Source organism: Cucumis melo, chromosome 4 (assembly GCF_025177605.1).
Source record: "Cucumis melo cultivar AY chromosome 4, USDA_Cmelo_AY_1.0, whole genome shotgun sequence".
In the NCBI taxonomy this organism is placed as follows: Eukaryota; Viridiplantae; Streptophyta; class Magnoliopsida; order Cucurbitales; family Cucurbitaceae; genus Cucumis; species Cucumis melo.
In genome coordinates this window covers 2,643,043-2,664,422 of record NC_066860.1, presented here as the reverse complement: position 1 = coordinate 2,664,422, position 21,380 = coordinate 2,643,043, and the positions used below count along the sequence as shown (strand labels likewise).

The 21,380-nt window shown below is 36.0% G+C and overlaps 1 protein-coding gene across 3 annotated transcripts; it reads left to right on the top strand.

Moving 5' to 3' along the window:
* The first annotated feature begins 534 nt into the window (after positions 1-534).
* On the top strand, positions 535-21,296 carry LOC127143809 (uncharacterized). Of its 3 annotated transcripts, XM_051083631.1 has the most exons (22): positions 535-863; positions 1,726-2,271; positions 2,348-2,757; positions 3,079-3,733; positions 4,344-4,430; positions 4,726-4,772; positions 4,908-5,017; positions 5,221-5,321; positions 5,966-6,058; positions 7,718-7,801; positions 8,139-8,222; positions 14,017-14,085; positions 14,944-15,003; positions 16,766-16,837; positions 17,020-17,127; positions 17,259-17,335; positions 19,070-19,153; positions 19,349-19,445; positions 19,526-19,615; positions 20,516-20,581; positions 20,669-20,764; positions 20,959-21,296. In XM_051083631.1, the coding sequence occupies exons 1-22, from the start codon at positions 741-743 to the stop codon at positions 21,067-21,069; spliced, it is 3,270 nt and encodes a 1,089-aa protein (XP_050939588.1). In that variant the 5' UTR covers positions 535-740; the 3' UTR covers positions 21,070-21,296. The 3 variants fall into 3 exon arrangements, with proteins under 3 accessions (XP_050939588.1, XP_050939589.1, XP_050939590.1); XM_051083632.1 differs by lacking the exon at positions 535-863 and having other exon boundaries at positions 2,121-2,271; positions 2,340-2,757; XM_051083633.1 differs by lacking the exons at positions 535-863; positions 1,726-2,271 and having other exon boundaries at positions 2,610-2,757; positions 3,084-3,733.
* The last annotated feature ends 84 nt before the right edge of the window (positions 21,297-21,380 follow it).

Sequence of the window (21,380 nt, the reverse complement as noted above, 5' to 3'; positions counted from 1 at the left end):
CATTTATTTCAATTTTATTTTAAGCTGTGAGTTTGAGGGAAATGAGATGACAGTTTCGGTACTAAAAGGAAAATGAAATGTAGATTTTTGTTTAAAGACTATCAATGGCAGAACACACAAACATTTTTGTTAATTTCTTTTGTTCCTTGAAAACATTGGTTTGGCACAAAATTGCCCGTAAAATGTTTTAACAATTTTTATCAATAAAAATGATGATTTTGCTCCCTTTAATTTTAAAAATGGAAGTCTTTTAAATAATGAACAGCACATTTGTAGAATTCAAAATTGTACGATATGTCGTAGATATTTTAATTTATTTTATTATATGTAAAGATTTGACTAAGAATATCTAAATAATATAAAATTTTTAAAATTTTCTATCCTATTTCACATCAAATAAAGGTCAAAATTGATCTCAGATCATTCATTGGTGTCTTCCAAAACGAACTAAAATGTCAATGTTGAAACTTCGAAACCAAATAAACTCTCAACAAATTTAGGACCAAAGTGCATTTTGCCTATGGGTAAATAAAAATGACACAACCCTAAGAGAGTGGCGCGAGGGTAGCTGCTGTACGCAAAACCTCAAAACCCCTCATCCTAAAACCCTCTTTCTTTAGCTTCTTTCTCTCTCAAACTGTGTTCGTCTCTTTCTTAACTCTCTCATCACCTGAACGTGAGAAGCTTACCCGAGAGACGCTTCGAACCGAATATTATCGCCGATTGATACTATTGAGGCGATGAGCCAGCTTCAGAGGAGCCTGTTATTCGCTTCTTCTTCCACTAACGCAATTTCTTCCTCTGTATTTTCTACTGCTCCCTCTGCTTCTTCCTCCTCCCGACTCCGTCCTTTCACGACCAAGGTTCTCATATTCTACCTATTATGAGTTCTATCCAGTTTTTCTTTTGTTCTTTTCAATAAATATTTTAACTGTTGCGTTTGGAGACTTACAATTTCTGTAGCGTTTGATATTCGACTTTTTGGTTACTTCCGCTTATTTGTTCGTTTTCTAGTTGTTTTAGGGTGAATTTATATATTTTTCGCATTGGAAGTGTGTTTGTCTACCGATTTTTATTCGCTGTTTAGCATGTTGTTTTTTTTTGAGTTATTTAAGTTATAGTCTTACATTCTGATTTTGGAGGTTTGTCTTGCAGCATGTATTACTTTTAGAAACTTAAGTGATAAGGGTCGATACAATCTCCTTAGAGAAAAGTTAGAAGAGTTGCAATTTTCTTATTGGCTTGTGTTTGGTATTATTTAAGTTACACTTACATTCTGATTCCGAAGTATAAACTTCTGGTGTTTGACTTTTTTGTTACTTCCGCTCACTTGTAGTTTTTCTGAATGAGTTCGAGCGGCTTAGTGAATTTACGTTTATATGGCAGTGTGATAATTTGTTTTCTATCAGTCTCTCTTTGCAGTTCCGTTGGTTGTGTTTGGGTTTTTTAATTCTCAGACTAATACACTCCTGTTTATGGATTCGTTTCGGACTTTTGCAGCAAATGTTAGAAATGGAATTTTATGAACATTTTAAAAACTTATGTGGTAATGGGCAATCATATCTCATAAGGAAAACCATTCAAAAAGTTGCAGTTTGAATGTCTGTCAATGCTTTCTGCCATTTGACAATTTTAGTTCCTCTTGTTAACTTTCTCTTTTTCCCAAGTATTGTGCAGTCGCCTGGTGGTGATATTGTGTTATTTTGTTTGCCATTTGTGTTTCAGTTGCAGGGCAGCAATCTTCAAAATTATACTAGCAAATGCATACCTGTTTTACCATTTCCCACTGCTTGTAGTTCAGCCAGATGTTCTCAGCTTGTTTTTAGAAAAGGTGGAGTAACATTTGCTGTCAAGACTGTACGTGCAAAGGCTGGGCCAAGTGTTTTCACTCTGTATTCCTGCTTACCATTGAGATTTCCTCATTCTGCTGCATCACCAAATGCTTCTAACCAACAGCTGTTAAATGGCACTTTTACACATAAACCTCCTAATTATAGAGCGTTTGGAAGGAAGTTCTTTTCTAACACAACAGAAGCAAATTCAAGCAATCAGTTGGTTGGAGCTACAAAGGAGGCAAATCTAGTTTCATCTAGTTCTTCTTCATCCATTAGGAAAACATCCAAGGGTTTGAATGAAAAGAAGTCTTCGAGCAAGAAAAAGAAAGAAGCTATTTCTTCAGCCAATGGCAATGTTGAAGCCGTATGCAAGGATGGTCAGTCAATGAGCTTTGATAGTAGCAATACTGACCTGGATGTTGTACAAGATCCAAAGGTTTGCAATTGGTTGATGTTTTCAATCATTTTTCTCATCTCATTGCATTATTTTAACTAACAGTGCAGTTTTTCAGAAAAATGTAACCGAGAGCAGTTCCAAAGATGCTGCTTCAACCCAACAACAACCCAATAAGAAAAAACGTAACTCCAGCAGAAAAAAAGAAGTTTCAAAAGATACTAATAAGTTGCCACAGGAGGCAAACGTCGTATTTGATGCAAGGTGGACATCTCAGGGAAGGACCAGTTTCAAGCAGCTATATCCCCCAATGGGAAAATCTGTTATGGTGGTGGAATCTGTTACAAAGGCAAAAGTTATTCAGAATTATCTTGGTGATATGTTTGTGGTGCTACCTAGCCATGGCCATGTTAGAGACTTGGCTGCGAAGTCAGGTTCTGTAAGACCTGATGATGACTTCAGTATGGTGTGGGAGGTTCCTTCTGCTGCTTATACTCATCTCAAAAACATGAAAGTTTCTTTAAATGGGTATGCATCTGGCTTCTATTGTTATTTTGGCCTGCATACCACTGTATTTTTGGCTAGTTTGATAATGATTGTTAAATTCATGTGTACACACACATGCACATTTGTATTTCTTTTATTAAGTTTGGCTTGCTTTTGTACACGGTTTGCATTGTTGTGCTTGTGCATCTGTGTCAATTGTTTTTGTGATGTCTAATATGCCTTACTTTCTATTTCTTCCAATTATGTCATTTTTTTTGTGATGTCTAATATACTTTCTTTTATCTTACCTCCAATAGCTTCAGTTTTAACTTTCTTTTCTTTCGCGGTGTGTTGATTCCTCAGAGCAGAGAACCTTATTCTTGCATCTGATCCAGATCGAGAAGGTGAAGCTATTGCGTGGCATATAATTGAGATGTTGCAGCACGAGGATGCTCTACATGAAGGTATTAGCATAGCGAGGGTTGTTTTTCATGAAATAACAGAGGTTTCTATAAAGAGTGCGCTGCAATCTCCTAGAGTAATTGATGCAAACTTGGTCCAGGCTTACCTTGCACGGCGTGCTTTAGATTATTTGATTGGGTTTAATATTTCACCATTATTATGGAGGAAATTACCAGGTTGCCGATCAGCTGGGCGTGTTCAATCAGCTGCACTCGCCCTAATATGTGACAGAGAAATGGAAATTGATGAATTTCATGCACAAGAATATTGGACTATTGACATTAAGTTGAACCAAAAAGATACTTGTTCTTCAGTGGAAGATTTTGCAGTCCCTGCGCATTTGACCCATTTTGATTCTAAGAAGTTAAATCAATTTGCAATTAGCTCCAACATGGAGGCAAAGAATATAGAATCTGTGCTGAAATCAGTAAATTTTCAAGTGCTTAGCTCTAAAAAAAATAAAGTGCGGAGAAACCCTCCAATGCCATATATAACATCTACACTTCAGCAAGATGCAGCAAGTAAATTTAATTTCTCAACAACTTACACAATGCAGGTTGGTGGTAATTGTGTTTGCCCTCATCATGAGTTCTCTATGGTATAAAATAATGCAGTCGCGTTTAGTTAAAATTTTACTTCAAATCAGCATTCAGCACCAACTACTACTGTTTTACTGGATGCTGGTGTCTGTGCTAGTTGTAAGAGCCTGTTGGACATACCTCACCAAACTAATGATGATTTTATGTCGTGAGTTATCATCATCATTGTTTTTTATAATGAAACAATTACTTTTGTTTAGAAAAAAGATCATCTAAAAATCAAGTTCACTAAAGAGGGGAACACTGCTAAATAGGGGGCTGTAGCCGTACAAAATGGTGCTTATAGAATAGTTACAAAAGGTTTGCAAATTTGAAGGTTGGTGGAAAACATTGAATGGTCTGTATTCAAGTGAGCAGTCCTGTTATTAGATTTTGGGAGTGTTTTCCTCTGCATCTCAAACTCTGTTCTGTTTGTAGCGTTGTTTGTAAAAAATATTATCCTGTGAAAGTCAAATTGTTTTGCTGGTATATTGTGTTAGGGGTTCCCAATAAGGATAGTGGATCCAAATTATGAATCTTGTTTTTTGCCTGTCTTTAAGTTGGTGTCTTATATGATTTTCTATGCAGGTTGCCCAGAAACTTTATGAGGGAATTCAACTGGCTGACGGAAAGGCAGCTGGCCTAATAACTTATCTTAGAACAGATGGGCTACATGTAAAGACTTTTTGCTTTCAATTATATCTCCGTGCTGTCTCTTGTTATTTCTTTGGCAACACAGCTGGGTTTATCTTGTTGCCTAAGTCTATTTTTACCAATTAATTACTATGGGATTTTATTCTTTCTTTGATGTTACTGTTGTGATTTCTCGTATAAATGCATGGAAGAAAGTGAATTTAGTTTGTAGGTTGATGTTCTTTTTCACCTTTGTCCCAGTTGCTTTTTTGCCATTTCTAAAAAATCTTTCGTGCATCTAGTCTAATCCTAGTTGCTTGAACCACTTCCAATTTAGATCTCTGATGAAGCTGTTAAGGACATTCGCTCCCTGATTATGCAACGGTGAAAGTTCAAAATTCCACTTTTCTTTTGTTTGTAACTTATTTCAAATTTTTAGGTGCAATTTGTTTTCCCTCCTACCCATGTAAGGATTTTAGTGCATCTTATTATTTATTCTTAAAAACGTACTGTTTACAGATATGGGAAGGATTTTGTACCTGAAAGTGGGCCCAAATATTTTAAGAAGGTGAAGAATGCTCAAGAGGCTCATGAAGCAATCAGACCCACTGATGTGCAACGATTACCCTGTAATTATATAATCTTCTCGCTGAATAATGCTTGATTTGGGAAAATATATATACATATATATATATATATAAACATATAAGTTATTTTATTCTAGTAACATACTCCAACTTTGTTAACTTGAAGACTTTATCTTTAGCCTTCCCATTTTTGTGAAAATATTTTTACCGATTATTGTTTGTTTTATTTCATTATTCACTTCCAGCAATGCTAGTGGGAATACTTGACGAAGATTCTCACAAACTATACTCTCTTATTTGGCTCAGAACGGTGGCATGTCAAATGGAATCTTCTATCACTGAACAGGTCAGGATGCATGTTCTATTATGCTATTTATTTTCTCTTATTTAGTGTTTTACTTTCTTGAATTGTTGATAAATTTTATCATAGGAACGTGTGGCTTATTTAATACAACTCAATGTTCATTATTTTTTCTTATTAAGAAGATACTACCATGACATCCTATATCATACAAGTTCTTGTTAATTATCCAAAAAGTAAATTTCAAAAGCCATGAAACAGAAGTGGCAAATGGGTTGATACCGAAGACAACCAAATTCCAACTGAGAGGGTTAACAATAATATGAAGCATTTTTTATAAGTTTATGATGTCTGGTAGAGTTGCCGAGGACAAGTCACCCTGGCCCAAAAATGAGCTTATTGTGGCTTAGAATGAAATTATAAATCAAGATGGTTGTTACAGTACTCAAATGTCCATGAATAGTTTGTGTATTTTCTTTTTCTTTTATAAGAAATGAAGTTCTGGGTGTCTTTCCTATAGACTATTACTGCACAGTTTCTCTTTCTAAAGAAATTGCATTGTATTTATCTGCTAGTTTCTCTCTCTCTTTTTTTTTTAAAAATTGTAGTTAACTTCAATTTGGGTGTCCTTTTGACCAGACTATGACTGCACGATTTCTCTTGCTAAACATATGTGTATGTGTTACCAGATTCAAATTGAGTGTGGACCTCCGGATGAATCCATCATTTCTCGATCTACATGCTCAAGAGTTCAATTTCGTGGATTTCAAGAAGTTTTTGAGGTATGATAGTCCTGCTAAGTATTCTTGAGTGGGGGATTAGTTTTTTCGTTTACTTCATGTAACGGATGCTTTCAAATGTTTACCTTCCATCATTCTTTTAGTCAATCTCAACTTCCAGGAATCAATTATAACTTTCTTTACTGGAAAAAGATGTTTGAGTTTTTTTGGGAGGGGGGGGGGGGGTTGATACTGTTAGTTTCTTTTTTTTCTCTGCCTTAGTTTCTTTCCCCTTTAAATCAGTTGTCATCACTTTTGCTAAAAACTCATGAGTGGAATTATTCTAAGCTCAAAGTTCACTTTAACGATAGGAATGTCATTAGGGTATTAGTAGGATAGTAAAGATATATTAGTAATTAGGTAGGGAGTTTGTTATGTGAGTTGGTTTTACATAGATAGAGGGAAGGAGCAAGATAGGCATTGTTTTGGTTAGTAAATTTAGAGCTCGAGAGTGATCTCAACGTGGCTCCATTGCCCCGAAACACTTACGGTGTGTTTGGTCCTAGGAGTTTGGAAGTAGGGATGAACTTTACCCCTTGTTTGGCTTAAGGAGTTTGTGGGTCTCCCCAATAGTAAACATCAATTTTATAACTTATCAGCTCCTTACATTGTGGGTGCCAAGAGTTTACAACTCCCTAGATTCCTAGATTTCAACTCCTTACTCCTCACTGTTCAACTCTTTGCCCCAAACATTTCCTTAATTTTTCTAGTAGATATCTTTTATATTTCAGCATGCTTGGGTTCTATCATTTAATTCAAGCAATCTGTTTTTTCTATAAGTTTTCAATGAATATTGAAGAGAATGAAGATGGAAGAGAGAGTTGTCTGGATGATTGGAACTGGAAGTAGCCCTCCTCCCATTGAGTTGGGTTGCTACGCATTGATAACTTCTCAAATAAAAGTACATTCCACTGGAAATATGTTTTTGGAGCTTCCATCTTTAAAGTAGAGGCCTTCGGCACAGGATTGTTGTAAGTATGAGATGGATGAGCGAAGAGCGTTCAAGGATTTGTCAAATTATTTGGATTAACTTTGCCTTAATCTTGTAGTTACTAGGTCCCTCTCTCACACATTTTTCTCTTTCATACTTTCAAACTTATGTGGATATTAGCTCAAAAACAGAGATCGGCTATGATTGTTTGTATATCACTGTTTCTGATTAAATTTACTTTTTTATTTAAATTTTCTGATTAAATTTATAGATGGCTGTATTAAGCCCTAACTGTTTAATGCGTGTGTTGTAGTTTCCACGACCATTTGAGGGGCGGCCAAGGAGTGGGGGAGGAGGAGTTGAGTTGTTAACTTTACTCCTTGTTTTCCCTTAGAAGGTCGTGGGTTCTATTAGTAGAACATACTTGTATACTACATTAACTCCTTACATTGTGGGCCCAGGAGTTCACAACTGCCCATATTTCACAATGCCATGGAGTTCATTATTTCACCCCTTGCTCTAAATACCTGATTGGAGTTTACCTTCTAAATGTTTTTAATATCATTTACCAACTATGCATGTCGATTGGTCCTACTTTTTGAAATTCTAAGGGGCTTTCTGGGAGGACATCTTATCTACCATCATGTTACCTTAAAGTTCTGTTTCTTAATTAATGTGTCATCTTGTAGGGTCTAGTACTTTTGGATTATAAAGATCTACTAATTTGTCAGGATCCAGAAGCTGATGCGGTCAAACATAAAGACCATGAAGAAAACGGACGGGATGAACTATTCAGAATTCTGAATGCCTTGAAGGTATAGAGGTTTCACCATATTAATGCTTCTTGTTGGTAATTTTGTTATTTATAGATATCTACTTGGTAATTTTGTTATTTATAGATATCTACTCAACCGTAGCCTGTTTCTATTTGGTAGAAGACGTTACGTTGTTGAACGTCTATGTATGTGCATCTATTATCGAAACATCACGATTTTTCCTGCTGGAGGTTGGCATGGAATTTTCAATTAATTGAGCAATTTTTCTTATTATTTAATCCCCTCTCTTTTCTTTTGCATGCTCATAATTTGAATGGTACTTGCAGCAGTACCGATGGTAATGAATTGTATATTTATTAACCAGTTACATTTTTAGCCAGGGGATCAATTGTCTCTTGGTGCCGTTGAACTCAAGCAACATTTTACCCAACCCCCACCCCGCTATTCTGAGGGAACATTGGTAAGTGCCTAACTGTTGGACTTGAAATTGTAAGGGTAATGCTTGAAAAATATTATTTTTGTCGCCGTTTATCTTTGAGATTCAAGAGCTTTTTTCGTGAAATTTTACTATATTTTAAAATATTTTGATTTATTTTGTTATATTTGAAAACAACCCATATGTATACTAAGGTTTTTTTAGTAATAAAATATTATTTATATTATGATTATGATTATTATTACTATTTACCATTTAGTATTACTATTTACCATTTAGTTATATTCACCCTACTATATTTCTTTATTTAAATGTATGTGTTTAAATAAGTTAATTTATATATGCTTTTAACAAGTAATGGTTTTTTATTGATATAATGTAAAAGAGCATTAATTTGTAGGCAATAGGAGCCTAATTAAAATAATAAAAGATAATTAGGGCAACAATGAAAGACTAAAAAAAAACTTTGGACCTTCAACATAAACCAAGCCCGCTAATTCTAACACTCCTTCTCAAGTTGGGTCGTAAATGTCAAGAAGACCCAACTTGCTATCACAAGACTTAATCTAGAAGCCATTTTGTGAGAATATCAGTAATTTGTTGGTTTGAAGGTATGTAAGGAATGCAAATGCTACCATTGTCCAATTTCTCTTTGATAAAGTGTCTATCAATCTCTACATGTTTAGTTCTGTCATGTTGGGTCATGTTATTGGCAATGCTGATAGTCGCCTTATTATCGTATAGTCCTAACAAAGATCAAATAATACCTTCTAGAGCCAAATTTCCTCACAAATTCCCAAATTCATGGTCCTGTACTTGGCTTCGGCACTGCTCTTGACAACAACCCCTTGAATTTTACTTCTTCGAGTAACAAGATTGCCCCACTCAAAAGTACAGTACCCAAAGATGAATTTTCTATCAATAATAGACCTTGCTCAGTCTAATCTGTATATGCCTCAATACACTTTTTGTCAGTTTTTCTGAATATCAACCCTTTACTAGGAGTTGCTTTTAAATACCTCAAAATTCTGTTTTCTACCTCCATGTGTTCTTCGTAAGGAGTCTTCATGAACTGACTAACAGTACTCACATACGAGATGTTAGGCCTAGTGTGAGATAAATAAATCAGTTTTCCCACCAGGTGCTGATATTTCTCTTTGTCAATCGAAACTTCGTCACCCGTGTCCCTGAGTTTAGCATTGAACTTAATAGGTGTATCAGTGGAACGACTTTCTAACATACCTGTCTCAATTAACAATTCATAGGTGTATTTCCTCTAGGATACAGAGATGCCTTTTCTAGATCTGGCAATTTCCATCCCAAGGAAGTATTTAAGACTATCAAAACTGTAATTTTCCTAGACTTAAAGAGACTTTTGTGAACAAAGTATGATCAGAGTGCCCCTGAGTGTTCCCTTGAGACTTGACAAAGGTGGTAAATTTGTCAAACCAAACTCTTGGTGACTGTTTCAATCCATACAAGGACTTCCGAAGTTGGCAAACATGATGGTTAAACTGGGCTTCGAATCATGGTGGACTCATGTACACTTCCTCTTCTAAATTCCCATTTAGGAACGCGTTCTTAACATCAAGCTTATATAGAGGCCAATCTCTATCCAGAGCACTAATTAGTAAGACCCTTAAAATGTTTAAATTTGCAACAGGATAAAGTCTCAAAGTTGTCAAACCCATAAGTCTGAGTGAACCCTTTTGCAACTAACCTGGCCTTATGTTTGTCAAGAGTACCATATGCTTTGTACTTGATAGTAAACACTCATTTGCATCCCACGGTCTCATGTCCCTTAGGGAGTGCAGAGTTCCCAAGTCTTGTTCTTTTCCAGGGCTCTCAATTCTTTCATGATTGTAGTTTTCCACTCTAAGCATTCAAAGGCAACATGGATATTCTTGGGTATTGTAGTAGAGTCAAGACTAGTTGTAAAGGCTTCGAACGGATGAAATAGATTTTTATAAGAAACATAGTTAGCAATAAAGTGCTTTGTGCAGGACTTGGTACCCTTCCTTAGTGCAATAGGCAGATCAAGAGACGGATCATATTTACTGATATTTTCTGAATGATCCTCCCTAGTTTCATTCTCTTTGCAATGACCTCATTCCATCATCATTGCCCTTTCCATCTGAAATGACTTCAATATCAACATTACAGGGTTCACCCATATTTTCAGGAATAGTTGTCTCGGACTTGTATCTTTCACTCGTTTTACTGTCAATATGTAAGTAGGTACAACCGTGTTGTAAGGATTTGGGTTAGGTAGGGTAACAAAAGTAGGATTGGTAGACTCTTAAGGAAATCACCCAGTTAGACTCTTCACTCTCACTCTCTCCCTAAAGTAAGCAAACGGGAGATAATGGTGACATCCATGGAGTCAAAAGTACTTAAAAGAAGACAAATGAAAGCATTTATAGTCTTGTTGGTGCAGAGGGTAACCAACAAAAAACACATGCCTAAGCTTGAGGGGTAAACTTAGTTGGGTTAGGGTCATGGTTATGAATGTAGGTTGTGCACCTGAATATCCGAAGAGGAACATCAGCAATGAGACGGGTAGAGGCATATGACTCTTTAACACTCTAAAGGAGTCTGGAGATGTAGGACACAAGAAGGCATCCGATTGATAAAATGGGCAGCAACGAGAACAACCTCGCCTCAGAGATAGGAAGGGAGGGAAGTAGACAACATAAGGGAACAAACTCTTTCATTTTTGTGCTCGGCTACCCCATTTTTTGGGGGTGTAGACACAGAAACTTTAATGAACAATTCCTTTGGAGGACAAACTCATTGAGGGTGTGGTTTTGGAACTCACGACCATTGTCACTTTGTAGAATAGCAATCTTTGCGTTGAACTCCGTTTCTACGATGTGATAGAAGTCTCGAAAGATGAAGGTGACCTTGGATTTGTCGAATACGAGAAAGACCCAGGTAAGATGGGTATTATCATCAACAAAGGTTAAAAACCACAGTTTCCCAAATGAGATAGTTATCTTGGATGGTCCCCAGACATTATTATGAACAAGTGTGAAAGAGTGGGTTGGTTTATATGGTTGTGATGGAAAAGAAACTCGATGTTATTTAGCCCAAATACATGCGTCACAAGATAAGGTAGACACATCAATTTTAGAGAAAAGATGAGGAAATAAATGTTTTATATATTGAAAATTAGGATGTCCTAAACTAAAATGCCACAACATAGAATCTTGTTCAAAAGTAGTAAAATAGGAAGATAAAAGACTAGTCTTAGAAATGCTACTAAAAGAGGCGCTGTCATCAAGGAGGTAGAGTCCCTTACTACGTCAGGTAGTGCCAATCATCCTCCCCGAGCTTAAGTTCGAAAAAGAAACAAAATCAGGTAAGAATGTTGCCTTGCAGTTTAACTCATAAGTAATCTTGCTTATAAGAAATTTTGGACACATGCAAAACATTATGTAAGGAGAGTCCTACACAGGGAGAAATCTTCCCCTTTCCAGCAATGGGGGCCAATGAGTCATTTGCAATTCTGATTGTTTTGTTACCAGCACATGGAGCATAGGACACTAAATGTTTAGAGGAGCCAGTCAAATAATCTATGGCGCCAGAATCCATAATCTTGGGGTTCTTCCCATCAACACTAATAAGATTGAAGGACTGAGGTGTACCTGATTGGACAATAATGCCTAGAATAGTGGGATTGGAATCGATCTGGTTTCTACGTGGATCAGGTGGTTGAGATGGTCCAACAGATTCACTCATATACCCCGTCTTGTGTTCTGTTTGTCATTGGGAGAGCGTTTCTTACTGGTCCTTGGTATGCCATTGTTTCTTGCAATGATCGTAGACAAGAACTGATTTTCTATTGTTCTTTTCACTGCCACAGGAAGAGGACCTCGCACTAAAAGCAGCCGAGTCAATAGCAGAAGTTGCCAAAATATTGACACACTCATACGATCCTCCTTAAGGGTATACACCCGCAAACTACATCGACTTAGGGTTTGGACTAGCAAGAAGGTCATAAATTCTGTTAGTTACTTCAATTCTATAGTACTACACACCATCACTAGCACTCTGTATAGGTCCATTTCATGCTAGTAAGAGAGAGCTTTTTAGAAAAGGATGTGATATCCGTGGTTCCTTGCTTGCATTCATGAACTTGTTTCCATAGTGGGTATAGACAAGGGGTATTTTGACGTTTGAAATATAGTTTATGGGTTGTATCCGAAATATCCTTAGCAGTTGAAGCGTACAATAAGGGTTTGTCGATCTATGACTCCATACTATTAATCAATGTGGGTCGAAGAAGAGAGTCCTCTCCTTTCTAGTACCATTCCTATGGGTCTCCCGGTGGAGGACGAGGTATTTTCCCTCTTAGAAAACCAAATTTATGGCATCCTTCAAGGACCATTTTCACTGATTGAGACCATGAGAAATAGTTATCTCCGTTCATTTTTTCTCCTTAAAAATATCATGTCGACTGTTCCACTATATTAGTTCACATAAGAAGAGGATAAAGTGGGGAACGAGGTTATTGGATTCTCAGAATACATCGGTAAAGGTGTACGAAGGCCATGATCGAGAGTGTTGGATGTCGCCCCTAAGATAGCCTCAATTGCTGCAATCTGCTGTCGAAGCTCTTCTAGTTGTTGGTAAGCTATACTCGAAGAAGAAGCTTGCTAAGTGTTGGAATGTTTCGAAGATTCACCAACGTCAAATGCTGAGTGAATTTGAGGATTTCCAACCTCGGGATAATAACTAAGATTTACAGTAGAATCAGTTGGTGGCAGGGCCTACAAAATTTACTTGAGTAGTGGTGGTTGGACAAAATTAGGTGGCTGCACATGGAGCGGGGCATGGGGGACATTGTAGGCTGTGGATGAAGACAAGGGTGGTAGAGAAGGATTGGCTGGTGTGATCTGAACTGAATGGCTGGTTCGGAGGTCCCCAACGACGACGCGTGGAGGTGCAGACGACGGAAAGGGTGATGGAATTATGTTGGTTGGCATTGTTTGAAGCTGGTAGAGCCACTCATCCATGGCAGCACTGATCCGAGCATCAACGGCAACGACACTGGTGCCGACGACTGTCTCCTCTGTTTGGTTTCCATCAAGAGTTGTGTTGTCTTGGGTTTGGTCAGTATCAGGCTCTAATACCATATTGCAAGTAGAGGCGAAGAACAAACACAAGTTTTACGTAGAAACCCTAGTTCGAGGAAAAAAGCCACGATCCAAATCTTTCTTATGATTTTCTTATATCACTGATGATATAGGGGAGGATTAATTTATAGGCAATAGAAGCTTAATTCAACATACACCAAGCCCGCAAATTCTAACAATAACAATAAATTCTGAATGAAAGGTATAAACCAAAACTAATTTGGGAGATACTAATAAAAAAAATAATAAAAATGAAGATGAGTTTCTTTCCACGTAAATTATAATTCTAAACTGAAGAGAGCTTCATATTTTTCATGGATGGCTCATCAGATAGTATAAATGTTTAGAAAGTTTTCAGCTTCACATCTTGTTATAAAAATTTAAATTATTGAAATTAGGTTTTTCATGTAAAACAAGAAATTTAAATACTAATTCGACTTGAATATGTAGGATATATTTTTCATTCAATTCGCTCCTTTCTGCTATATCAGATAGAACTTAAGATATGGTTTCTCTGATCATGTGCATAACTCATAGGCCTTTATAATGTTTTTTTTTTCTCTTTCTATATCCGTGAGTGTTCGGACCAGCTTACGCACACCTCAACTAATCTCACGGGACAATTGGCTTGACCCTACACCCTTAATGTAAAGTGACGAGGACTTTCACTGTATATCCAGGTTAAAAAGATGGAGGAGCTAGGGATTGGAAGACCTTCCACATATGCAACCACACTAAAAGTTTTAAAGGTTACTTTCTATCATCTCAACTGTTAAATTTGAACTTGTATCTTCATTGTCTTTTTCTGTGTTTGAAATGTCTGAATATGATGGATGATTACATTCTGTCACATTGAGTAGTATCCCGCTCTGGGTTTTATGTGTGTGTGTAGATATATATCCCACTCAGGGATTGCTTCCTTTCTTTCGTATCAATCATATCAACAAAATCTTGTATCTCACAGAGAAATTATGTTGAGAAATAGCTCAAAATATAAGTATTATGAAAAAAACAGTACTTTTGCTACCATAACTTCAAAATTGAATGTCGAGACTGCTTTCCATTCTTGTAAAAAATATGATTCGTTTCATTTCTACCTTTTTAAATTGAAGTGACTGTGAAGATTTCTTAAACTGAACCGTTTTTTGCTCTCAACTATGTGTGGGGTGTATGATTTTAGTCGTCTTTGACAAGTATTCGAACGTAGTGGTAGCCTTTGGGTACCCTCATGGCTCCTACCGAATGGAACTAGCATAGAACTGCAATTACATTTTGCAAGTGTTCCTGGAACTTGTTGCTTGGATGCATGTTAAATTTCCTACAAACTGAGGACTTATTTCATACCTTGATTGTGTTAACGGTGTCTTTTGCATGGCATGATATACCTGTTGTGTATTTATTAATCATTTTGTCTATTGCCGTCCAGAGTGATTGATTACATCGTAGTGTAAGGTGATTAAGAACATTACTTGTATCTCTTTTTCAGGTCTGTCTGCAATAATGTCTATGACACTTGTATTGATTCTGACCTGCCTTTTCACAATTTGTTGACAACTAAATAATGATATTTCATATACTTTTAACTATTTGATTTATTTTACTTTCAGGACAGGAAATACGTGTCAGTGAAAAGTCGTGTTCTACATCCAGAGTTTCGTGGGCGCATGGTATGTGTGTAACTCTTAATTACATTGAATTTCCAATTCTTCAAGATTTAATTCCAGTGCTATTTTAAAATCATAGCTGCATATAGGATGTAAAGACTTGCATCTTCTGAACATGTCATTTTTGAACTTTTTGGCTGGCATCATAGAAAGTACAAAGTACGTAAGACAAAATATTATTAAGGAAAAGAATAAAGATTGCACTTGATATTATCTTTCTGCATTATTTAATAGCTGCATTTTCCTAGGTGTGTTTCTCTGAACTCATGGGTTTTTCTTTTTTTGGTTTTTTTTGCTTCAATCAAATACTTATTTCTTGAAACGAGAAAACTTAGTCTCAGCGAATGTCATTGTGATGATTCTAATGAATCTACGACTTTAAAGGCATTTAAGTTTACTGTGAATGGAATTATAATAGGCACTATATATTGATATTCATAATTCCAAGGTATGGGTATGAACAGATGGGGTAAAATCTTTTTTCTTGATTATGTCAACATTCTGTCAACAATAATGTCCATGATATATCCATATACGTTATATGCAGACAGATCTTTGTTTATGTTGATATTTCTGTAATTTCTCAGATTTTCGTTATCTTGGGATTTGGTGTTTTTGTTAAGATACTAAACCTGAAACTCAGAAAGATCTCAATAATAGGGAGAAAACAGAAACAGTACTCAGCAGTTGTATATTAATAAAATGATCCAAGGTTCTCAAACACACAAGAATACAAAGTAACAAGTAACAAAAGCAACACATGATAGAAATAGTAAAAGAACACCCAGCTCTCTTGCATTTCTTCAGCTAAATGTTCCACACTCTTCTTTAGTCCGAGTATGATTTCCTTGAGATCTATAATCTCCCTTTCACTTGATTCCATTCTTTCTTGAAGCTGTTTTTGAGCCATGGAACGTGTCCTCCCCAAGATGAGTGGCTCTAATACCAATTTGTTAAGATCTTTCTAAACTTGAAACTTTGAAAGAAATTTGTTAAGATCTTTCTAAACTTGAAACTTTGAAAGATCTCAACAATAGGACGAAAACAGAGACAGTACTCTACAGTAGTATATTAATTAAATGATCCAATGTTCTCAAACACACAAGAATACAAAATAACAAGTAATAAAAGAAATAGATGATTGAAATAGTAAAAGAACACCCAGCTCCTTCGAGCATAGCTGGCGACTTCTCCTAAAAGCCTATGATGGCGTCCACCAAAATCAAGACCTTCTTTCCCACCCCTAAAAAACATTTCTTATTTATATACATGTCACCAGTGGGTCTTGAGGTGTTTCTTTCCCTCTCTCCTCGGCTCTCCCTTGGCATATTCTGTGAAGTCCCCTTTCTACCCTTTCTTTAATATGTATGAAGGACTGGAGGCCTATCAGTTTGATAATGTCAACATCCTATCGACAACATTGTCCCTCTCCATTTGAAGAAACCTTTGAAATTTCCTCTTTTTAGGATGTAAGAGATGACAAAGTTTGGCCTTTGGATAATCCAATTTTTTGTATTTATCTGAATGGTGTAGTGATAGTTCCTTTTGATCGAGTCCATTAGTTGGGGATTTATTTTGTTGGTTTTCTTCCCACCAACTTTGTCCATGAAAGCGCAATTTTTTATTTAAAAAATTCATATGTGATTCGTTGTTTTTAGTCAAAAAACAATAGTACCGTATCACTGCAAACTGCTTTTACAATGTGCAAATTTTGATGAGTCCTATTATAATTCTAATTTTCCTCTTTCTATCTTTTTAATTTAAGGTATCGGCATTTCTTTCTCATCATTTCTCTGAGGTCACCGATTATAGTTTTACTGCAGACATGGAAAATGAGGTGAGTCGCGATCACAAACTTTCTGTGTTCGCTCACAGTTTGTCTATTGGGTATGGTTGACATCTACAGAAGTTATCTATTACTCAAGCACAGAATACCTCATTACAACATTACCTTTATGGGAAATCTCAAATTTTAACAAATGTTCTACTTTAAAAACCAAATCTACTTTCTTTCTTCAGCTTGATAATGTCTCGGCTGGTTTAACTGAATGGAAAGGCCTCCTAAGAGATTATTGGACCCGGTTCAGCTCATATTTTGAACGTGTTAATAGTGTTCATATTCATCAGGTAACACACCTTTTTGTTTAAGAGGTCGTTTTGGATACAAAAAATGGTGTATTATATAATTAACAGTCTCCTTCGCATCACCAAGAAGGAAACGAGAACAGTTGTAATACTTCATCTGTTTGATATTTCAGGTGGAAAAGATGTTGGAGAAGAAATATGGGGACTTCTTATTTTCTTTTCTTCCTGATAATTCCAGAGCATGTCCAAGGTATGTGTTATGGCTATCTTTCATCCATTTTATCGTCAGGTTTTGGTCTCTTTTAAAAGAACACTATAATGTATAAAAGGGACTCTTTTGTTGAAAGAAAATTCTCCTATTCATTCAGGAAGAATAGGGAATCGGGGCGTTTAATACTTGAAATGTACTACGCCATCCTGTTGTAAAGAATTGAACACAATATCTTGTTGTCTTTAGTGTCAGTTTGTTGGCCTTTTGTGAGCACTTCTGGATTTTATAATCAATATAAATATAGCAGAGTACTGTCTCTGTTCTTCATCTTTGTTGGGATTTTTCTGAGTTTCAGGGAAGGAGTCTTAACGGCTCCCTTCCTTCATTTGCACGATATCAGTCTAACGCCACATATTCGGAACTGATAGTTAACTTCTTTGCTTTGGTCAATTTGTGAATCTAGAAGTATTGATCTGCCCCAAACAACCAGGAATTCGGATCCATTCCATTGAATATCGGCATTTCAACTTTCTTAAGCTTACTTCTTCCGACTCTCGTTTTTCCCGCTCCTTATTGCAATGCTTCATTCAAAGCCGCTGTCGAATCATCCATTGGCTCCTTCCTTTCTTACTTCCACTGGATTTCTCTACTTCAGTAGTTCCAGATTGATGAAATCTTGTTTGTGCAATCTCGGTCGACACATTCGATAACAGTTGCTTCATCTCTTTAGAACTTCGTTGTTGAATTTCTCCTTGTATATTTAATCACTCAATGCTTTTTGCTAACGTTCCATTGTTTCTTCCATTTTTGGCAACTTCTGAATCTCCACTCCGACTACCAAGATCCACTTCATTAGCCTCGATCTTCTCTTCCAAACAATTCTGTGCGATTTTCGATAAGTTTCCCAGGTTTGAAGCTCTGATGCCAAGATGATTGCCTCTACCCACAACCTCTCCTCTCGAGAAGGTTAACACAGGAACTCCCTCCCTCCCTCCTACCTCCCTCCCTAAAATTTTCTATTTTTATTCATCCATTCTAGTGGTCCCCTCCCTTGACAACTTCTCTCCCCAAAATACCCTTACCTCTCCTATGATATTGATGTATAATTGGGAGCCTAACAGGCTCCCTCAGTAGAAGAAAGATGGAAATCTGAATTAACATTTATTCTTCAATATTTGTTGAATTAAGACAGAATTTTTCATTGAAATAATGAACAGATACGAATGCTGAAACGATATGAACTCTACAGAGGAGTGAAATAAAACCATAAAAGATAACAAAACTTGGAATTGCAAGGGAACAATATATACATATAACTTCATAAACAGAGCACTTGAAAGATTTCCGACAATAAACTAATCTATGAAGAATAGTTTATGTACTATCCTAGAGTATTGGACTAGCTCCTTGTAACTATTTCTTGATAGGACCTTAGTCAAAACCATTTCACTGATAATAGTTTATCTGCTATCAATGAAATAGTTTTGTTTCCTATCGAACGTGAAGAATAGTGGTCTATAAGTATTCCGTTTCTAAGGATTAGGTTCGTTAACTATTTAAGGGCTTTTCTGTAACCCATTTAGCTGCCAGGGTTTGGTTTTTGCTCCACATTTCATTGATCTAATAAAATGTCTTGGTTCCTCAAAAAGTTAGTTAAGATTGCAGAAATATTCTTGAAAAGGTCAATGGCACAAATTGTGTATTGTCTTTTTTTGCATGTTAAAACTTGTCTCTTCGAAGTATTATGCTAACTTTTAGTTATTTTTCTTTCAGTTGTCAGGAGGGCACTCTGATCTTCAAACTTAGTCGGTTTGGTCCTGGCTATTTCATAGGTTGTGATCAACACCCAAGATGCAAGTAAGTTTGAAATAGGATAACATAGTTATAACTTCTTCACTTTAGTTTGAATGACTTTTTCCTTGTCCTTTCTCCACGCCACCGTTCAGGCATCCAGTGGAGAATTTGTTGCTTTCGCCACTGTCCTTTAAAGTTCAACCAAGTAATATATTCCTAAACAGACTGAATGATACACAACTTTCCTGTTGCCATTAGGCATATTGCAAAAACGTTACATGGTGAGGATGAAGACAATGACAACAGTTTTAAAGAGCCAAAATTGCTTGGTCTTCATCCAGATTTGAACGAAAAGGTTGTCCTTATGGCTCAATTTTTTTCACTCATTTGTTCATTCTATATGATTTTGTTAATTATAAGAATGTTCCCTTTCAGATTCTATTGAAGAAAGGTCCATTTGGGTTTTATGTACAACTTGGCGAGGACAGGAAAGGGTTCTTGCCCAAAAGAGCCTCTCTTTCCCAGGTATGATGTTTCCTTTTCTATTATCGGATGGATATATATTGAAAGACATTGTTTTGGAATATCTAAAACTTGGTTTACTTCATCCAAATTTCTTAGGAAATTTCTTCTGAAGTTTGTTTTGTTTGTTTTGTTTGTTTTGTTTTTGTTCTTTTTCTCGTTTGACGAAACTGGAATTGCTATTTCTTTTATAATTTTAAATTTATGACCTTGTTGTCTTTCTTTCCTAAGTATGTCAGAATCTTTACCTCATTTACTCTTTTCAGCTTTTACTCTATATATTAGTTGTCAGGTCTAGAGATGTCTGAAACAGGGAAAGAAATTCCATTAAATACACCCAGTTTCTTAATCTTCAAATTTATTTTCAATTACTCTTGTATCCTGAAGCACCTTGAAATTTTGTGCATTGCTTCAAAGTCTTAGGACCTACTGTATGTATAAATCTCCCTTTGCACCCATAAGGTTTCTTTTCTTTATTTTATTACGAAATTCACCTATTCTTTCAGATCAGAATGCAATTTATTTATTTTTGTTAATGTTTGTGAAAATCTATGGGATTCGTTGTCTTTTCATTAGCATAAAATGAACAAAATGATTACATATTCCTTCCATTTTATGTGAGTTGATATTTTTCTCTATATAGACTTATTTGGTTGAGTGCTTGTGTCAACTGAAGAACCAATCTCTTTTGGTACCGATGTACTCAGATTGAACTATAGATACCAATATAATTCCATTCCCGATGAGAAAATTATATCAATTGTCGAATATGTCTGAAGAGTTGGAAAAAAAATTCACTTTATGCTACCCGGAAGCAAGGGTTCTGTCTACGGGATAAAAGTTTATGCAACTCTCTAATTTCTTATGAATTCTGAATCAAGAGTGCATTATTGTGTCTTCTAGATAAAGGACGTGAGTTCTATTACTCTCGAGGATGCTGTTGAACGTTTATGCTACCCGGTTACTTTGGTATATTTACATTCTCTGAACGTATGGTATATTTTCTTTTCATTTTCAATACATTTCTACTCATTTTTGTTGAATACTTCGTGACAGGGAAAACATCCAAAGGATGGCGAACCAGTGATAATAAAGATGGCAAGAGTTGGGTTCGCAGTTGGACATCGACGCACGACAGCTTCCATTCCTGAGGTCTTTTTTTTTCGTTTCCTCCCATTTTCAGTTTTGCTATCAAATTCCTTAGGGTGGTTAACTCGTAATTTAAAGAGAAAATAATCATCCCTTGTTTTAATTATTTCAAACGAGAAGAATTAAACTAGTTGAAATTAATCCATTTTATTTGTTTTGTTCAAGCTAAGGGTGTAAGTTAAAATTATTTTTGACAGAATTTGAAGCCAAACGACATCGATTTAGCGAAAGCGTTGGAGCTTCTGTCTAGTAGCAGTATTAGGAGGTCTGGGCGATCTAAAAGCAACCCCAAGGTTGCAAGCTGTTGAGATCTTTTAAGCTTATTAGAATAGGTGATTTACGTGCTGCCCTTTGGCTTCGTTTACTCATTTTTATCAGCCACACGAGGCAAGTTTTTTCATTTGATTTTTTACTTTTATTATAAATGTAGCTTCCTTTAGGGTTTTATTCCACCTTTATTATTTATTTTGTATTGGGATTCGATTCGTTCGATCATCATAATTAATTTTACGATGATAAAAAAAATTGCATAGAATTAGTGTTTGAGTTCTGATCACTACTCATGAATCTCAATTGATATTTATTATTTACTCATGAATGTCAGTTGATGTCTGTTATT

What these genes read in the sequence shown, in the direction of transcription:
- LOC127143809 (XM_051083631.1), top strand. Translation starts at nt 741, where the DNA reads ATGAGCCAGCTTCAGAGGAGCCTGTTATTCGCTTCTTCTTCCACTAAC. An exon ending in GCTATTCTGAGGGAACATTG is followed by an intron (nt 8,223 to 14,016) that starts GTAAGTGCCTAA and finishes CTGTATATCCAG; the next exon opens with GTTAAAAAGATGGAGGAGCT. An exon ending in ATCCAGATTTGAACGAAAAG is followed by an intron (nt 19,446 to 19,525) that starts GTTGTCCTTATG and finishes GTTCCCTTTCAG; the next exon opens with ATTCTATTGAAGAAAGGTCC.